The 6,000-nt window shown below is 39.7% G+C and overlaps 1 protein-coding gene across 1 annotated transcript in view; it reads right to left on the minus strand.

Annotated features, from left to right (window-relative positions):
- Positions 1-4,453, minus strand: part of KCNU1 (potassium calcium-activated channel subfamily U member 1) — a gene marked incomplete at both ends in the record, with an annotated part of 134,890 nt that extends 130,437 nt beyond the window's left edge. The window contains 2 exons of the mRNA XM_082608689.1: positions 1,202-1,318; positions 4,307-4,453. Coding sequence (XP_082464815.1) covers positions 1,202-1,318; positions 4,307-4,453 — 264 coding nt within the window. The remainder of the gene's footprint in view (positions 1-1,201; positions 1,319-4,306) is intronic.
- Positions 4,454-6,000: the final 1,547 nt, after the last annotated feature.

The following is a 6,000-nucleotide window of genomic DNA, read 5'->3' on the forward strand; positions in this document are numbered from 1 at the left end:
CATGGTAGATGGTGGAAGTTCTCTTCTGCCTCACCCCAGGGTCCTTTACTGCCTTATTTCCAACATTATCCACATATAATCCAACGTGATTTGAACACTTGAAGAGATCCTAACTAACAAATCCCTGATAAAAATCATAGAGAATCACAAAATCCTTCTCTAACAGGTCATAGGGACAAGGATTTCAAAAAAGAGACCAAAACTTCAGAAGAAAAAAAACGGAGAGACACATTTCCAGATGATTCAGTATTTCCTGCAGCGTTTATCAAAGCAGTTTTACTTATGTACTTTAAGATAAGTTTTAAAAATTAGTTAGATCGTAATTAAACAACATTAACTAGAAAAGAACAATGTCTGTACTAATTACAAAAAGCAGAGGATAATCTTTAGTTCACGTACGTCTCCTTCCACCATGCCACCATGGGATGGCAGCATACCCTCAAATTACAGATTGTTTTTGAATGTTTCAGATCAAACGATACTACCGAAATGACGATGGGGCAATATTCATTTACAGGGCATCTGCTATTTCCAGACAATGGGGTGTGAACATTTCCCTGACGGTCTTTTCTCTCAAGGAGTCCATAGTGCACTAGGGTAGACAGGCTTATGCACAGATAATTTTAATTTAACAGCGTTCAATGGAATTGATAGAAACTTAGAGAGGGGGACTCTTAGCTTAATATGGAGATAAGGTAAAATCTACCTGAGATGATGCCTGGACTGAGTTTTAATATGTCAATGTTTACCTAGATTAAAACAGGAAGTAAATGATAAATATCACAGAGGGGCAAAAAAGACCAGTTTGTAAAATGAAGAAAGGAAGCTGTTGGAATCAAAGGAGGGGAAAATAGTTGTACCTCACAGGGCAGAGAATCCACTAAAAACCAACATTTTTTGAGCAACAGCTGCATGCCAGACATTCATCTACATACAAGGAGAATGAAATGCACACAACCTTTACCCTAATAAAGTCTTTCTTCTAGTGGATAGGCTGACAACAAATAGAAAATGTAATGCCAAGTAATTACATTCACTCCAAAGAAAAAGCAAGCAGAATCATCAGTAGAGAGCACAGACACAGGGAGATAGCCGTTGGGACGTAGTGATATTTTAGAAAAGGCCAGCAGATGCTTTCACACTGATACATCACACTCATGGCTAAAGTTCGTTAGCAAGTGAGCACTGGAAATGTACTCACCAACACCTGTCCCACAAAGGTCTGTGCCGAGAGCAACATTTCTACACGATCACGAAAGACTCCCTGGAAAGCGAGACTTCTTGAATGTTTACAGTCCATGCTACGTGACGTTTCTTCCTAGAAGCAACAGAAAGAAATCAAGAGTAAGCTGGGTCTCAGAGAAGGTCATCTGTTTTATGTGTATTGATGGTGTCTCCTGCTGGAGCATCAGCCAGAACGCACTACACCTTGTCCAACCCTGGGAACCCTGAACTCACTTATTCCCTATTTCACACGATGAATTTTACTGCGTTTGTATTTTACTGCTCTTCGGCAGTATTTGCATTCTGAATTCTGCAGTCTTCACCATGCCCATCTCACGTACTCTCAGCCCCAGACCCTTCACACTGACACTACTGTTATGATCAGGGTCCGGAGCAGCGTGCTTCTCTCTGTTCTGGGAATAAGTGTCTTATCCTTTTCTGTCAAGATACACAGACAAAGGAAAAAAATTACAAATGGATTTCTAGGTGATTACTTAAGTATTTGCTTTTTTGAGTGAGAAAGAAGAAGGAAACTTTTTGCCATTTTATGTTGATTTTAATTCCTTATTTGGTATCACATCCTGTTGAAATTATGATCCTTCCTCAAGTTTACAAACTATCTTGACTTATTATACAATCCCCACTCTGTATCCACGGGTTCTGCAACTGCATATTCAACCAACGTCGGATAGAAAATACTTAAAAAAAGAAATTTCAGAAAGTTCCAGAAAACAAAGCTTGAACTTATGGGGTGCTGACAACTATTTACATAGCATTTGCATTATACTTACAACTATTTGCACTGCATTTACATTGTATTAGGTATTATGACTAATCTAGAAATGATATGAAGTGTCCTGGAGTATGTGCACAAGTTATATGCAAGTACTATGCTATTTTATCTAAGGGACTTGAGCATCCTCAGATTTGGGGGGTGTGTCCTGCACCCACAAAGGGATACAAAGGGACCACTGTCTTTGAAATGTATAATAATCCTATGAGGTAGCCAAAGTCAGTCTGATTAAATCTATTTTCTATTGATAAGGAAACCGAAGTACAGAGAAATTAAATGACCTGCCGGTGGGCAGGCAATGAGGGCAGCCTGGAGCCTGAACTGGCCTCTGTGTCTGTTGACAGTCTTGAACTACCCCTGAGAAAGACACAAGTGAGCCGGGCTTGACCACACCATGCAGACTAAGACCTCTGAGTTTTAGGAAAGCTCATTTTATGTGGAGCCAGGTTTTTGAAATGATTTAATTTTTCTATTCGTATTTTCTGAAGGGTAAGAAGAGAAGTCTCATTAAATGGCTATTTGATAGAGTTTATATCTTGATCAATGATTGTCACTAACACTTATGACTGATCCTGTGCATGCCTGCGAAGTGGTCTGGGCATGGATTTTTAAAAAAAATATTCAGTGGCATGAATATGGAACACTCATTTGAATTCCATTATAAAACTGAGGTGCCTTTTGTAGCAAAACAAACTGGCCCTAAGATATAATAAAATCATACTTATGAATGTAGTCTATCTTTTAAAATGCACATTTAAGGAGAAAATTATGACTCTCCAAATAATTTTTAAAAGAACTTTCCACAGTACTTAGATTTGTGACAACTTTGCATTAGGCCAACTTTCCCAAAGGCTTAGAGAAAAATACAACACTCTCAATTTAATTAGATATGGTAAATTATTAAGAAGTCACTCAACTATTATGAAACTCTCTCCTCAAGATTTAAAAGCAGAACAGTATAGTCTTCTGGTTGCTCAGACCCTGCTTATTAACATTTTGTAACATCTGCTTCCTATTTGAAATGAAAAGGTACCTCTGGACTGGAGGGCAGACATAAATTATATCAAAAGAATGAAATGAAAACTACAGCAAATGTTTATGGACAAACGCGTTCTCACATTTTTGTAACCACACAAAAATGAATATAATGGGGAAGAAGATACATTTCCTGGAGCAGAAGTCTAAGGAGATTAAACAATTCTACCAATTCAGTTGTGCACTGAAAAAAAAAGGCAGAAGGCATATTCACCATATCCAGTACCCATTCACACACCGTCAGTGTTGTTAAGAAATCAGAACCCCAGGATTCATTCCCCAATTGCTATGCCACTGCTTACTGCCTTTAATCTAGAAATAATTAGTAATAGCATAAACTCATTTAGCGACAAAATCTATAAAATTCCATATTGGGCACTTCTAGAATGCAGACACCTGAATTTCATATGATGACATTGGCAATGACCTTAAAAAGTTACCAAGTTATAAATTCCTTTATTTTATGTCAATGTTTAGCATCAAGAGGCAATGTTTCAAGCAACTTTTCAGTATTAATTACAAAACACAGTTGATGTGTGCTGTTATGGAAATCAGAAAAATAAAATTGGAGAAAGAAAAACTGTGAACAGATCTTTGCTTTCAACCATTGGTACCAGAACAGCCATCATGTAACATTTGAGTGTTTTTATTCTCTTAAGCAGAGTCTTATCTGGATAGGACACCATTATTCTTACCATCATCATTTTCCAGTTGTTATTCAATAGTGCCCACCCTTGCAAAGCTTGTTTGGGTGTAAAAAAGTGTCCCTGAGTTTGTGTCTGGATGGCGTGTGCATGTATGCATGGGTTTCGGCATGTGTGCACAACTCCGTGTGTTGTATTAACATGTATAAAAGGCCATGTATACTTGTGAGTATATGAGCATCCTGCGTGAATGATTCATGAAGGTGAGGTTGACACTGATGTTCCTTTCTGCCTTCCTCATGGTACCTAACCCAACTGTCATTTTAAAATTTGAAATAGAGGCATAGACCTCATGTTAGTGGATGTTTTTTTCAAAACAATGACGCCTGTTTCCAGAGCTCACATGCATCGTCAGCCACACAAGGCATTGCTTCTCCCATGGCATGGAGGCCTGGGGTCCTGTTTTCCACCCCTGAGCAGGATGGACCCGTTTCTAAGTCACCGTATCAGAGCTGGCTGTCAACCCGGGAAAACTGAGTGAAGCCTCCATGGTCTTCTAAACACAAACGCACGCCAAACCTGTCTCTGATCTTCATACAGGGGAACTGACCGAGAAAATTCCTTTTCCCTCGCTCTTTTGCCATTTTTTAATGCTCCTCCAGATTAGCCTTGATATTAATAAGATGAGGAGTCCACCGAAGAAGGTCACAAGGGAGGAAAGAATAAACGCTGCTTGAATCTCAGCTGTACAAGACATTTTCCCCAAGGCTTCCCCACTATTGTCCTCTGACTTGGTTAGACACAACAGGAGACAGAATTGTCGGGCTGCTTCTTCTATGATGTCATGATCACATGGTAATGATTCCAGGAATTGGACTTCGGTGTACTAGAGTCCTAAGCCCCGTGCAGTAACAGTGAGAGGGTCCAGTAACAACCGAGGTGCCGACTCACAGGACGCAAATGAATGAATGGCACAAGGTCCACGACATAGGTCTTCGAAGACCAGAATTCTAGATTGGATGCTGTTACTGATTTTCTCCATGACCCTGAGGAAATTGTATCCTTTGTGGCCATGGTCAAAGGGTCATCTATTTGGTTTGTGCAAGCAACTTCAGGACAACTCTTTTTGAGTGAAATGACTTCCAACCACATGTGTGTCAACGTGCTGATTCTTCTAAGTGATGCCACATTCTCAGTAACCACAGAAGGACAGATGAGAAAAGTACTTCAGGATTTTTGCATATCCTCTCAGTCGGCAAGGCATGGTACAGAGTGCAGGAGCTGCAGGAAGCAATTTCACCCAGGTGAACGTTGGTTGGTTGCTTTTGAGCTCAGGAATCTGTTCCCCTTATCTCTTCCTTATGGGATCCTCCCCTTTCTTGCTTTCATCCCCACCCTGTCAGCAAACCCTTTGGTCCAGCGGAGGTAAAGTTCAAAACGAGAGCAACAGCTTTTATTTCCTCTGATGTTTTCAAAGGTGTAAGAAATGTCACGCCTTTCAGTGTGCACAAGTGGCAGGCAAAGTGTCAGTGCACGAGGGAGGGGCTAGTTCCTCTTAGATATTGTGAAGATGACCTGACAGGAGCTGATGAGACCCAGGAGAAATGTTGTTGTCCTTTGGGGTCTGTCATGACTCTCCTACCAGTGGCAGACGTAACGACAGCATTTCCTAGAAATGCTACCACAGGTATATTTCCTTCCTTTAAGTTTACCTGTAATTTTCACAAAATGCCGTCATTAAGCTAGCTAACTAGCTAACTAGCTCTGAGCTCCAGGTCCCAGTTCTTCTGTTGAGTTACTGTGTGGTGCCTACAAAGTCACTTTAATTTTTCATAGTCTTATTTTAGGATAATACAGACTTGATAGAATCATTGAGGCTCAACAAGGTAGTGGGGTCATATTTAGAAAAGTATAAAACTCAATACAAGAAAAGGTACTGTTAGCTATTAGAGTTCTTTTTCTGAATGGCATTGATCGTAAAGGAAGAGACAGGCGAATAAAGGAAGGAAGGGAAGGGATTTATTTGTTTGTATCACATACACACACTATACGCCTATAAGTATTTGGAAGATAAGATCACAGTTTCCAAGTCAAAGTTCATTCATTCACATCATTGACTTTAGTCTGATTAAGGTGCCACCATCAATGAACTTTTCTTTGCTAACTTCTGTGACTGAATATTGTCAAAGTATTACAAATTCTTTCCAAGATGTTGTCTAGGCACCTTTTCCCCTTTTCCTGGAAACTGACCTATGAGAACAGAAAAATATTTAACTCAAATTAAACAGACAGGTAGTTTGTTTC

Source organism: Mesoplodon mirus, assembly GCF_964341445.2.
Source record: "Mesoplodon mirus genome assembly, chromosome: 20".
Classification (NCBI taxonomy): Eukaryota; Metazoa; Chordata; class Mammalia; order Artiodactyla; family Ziphiidae; genus Mesoplodon; species Mesoplodon mirus.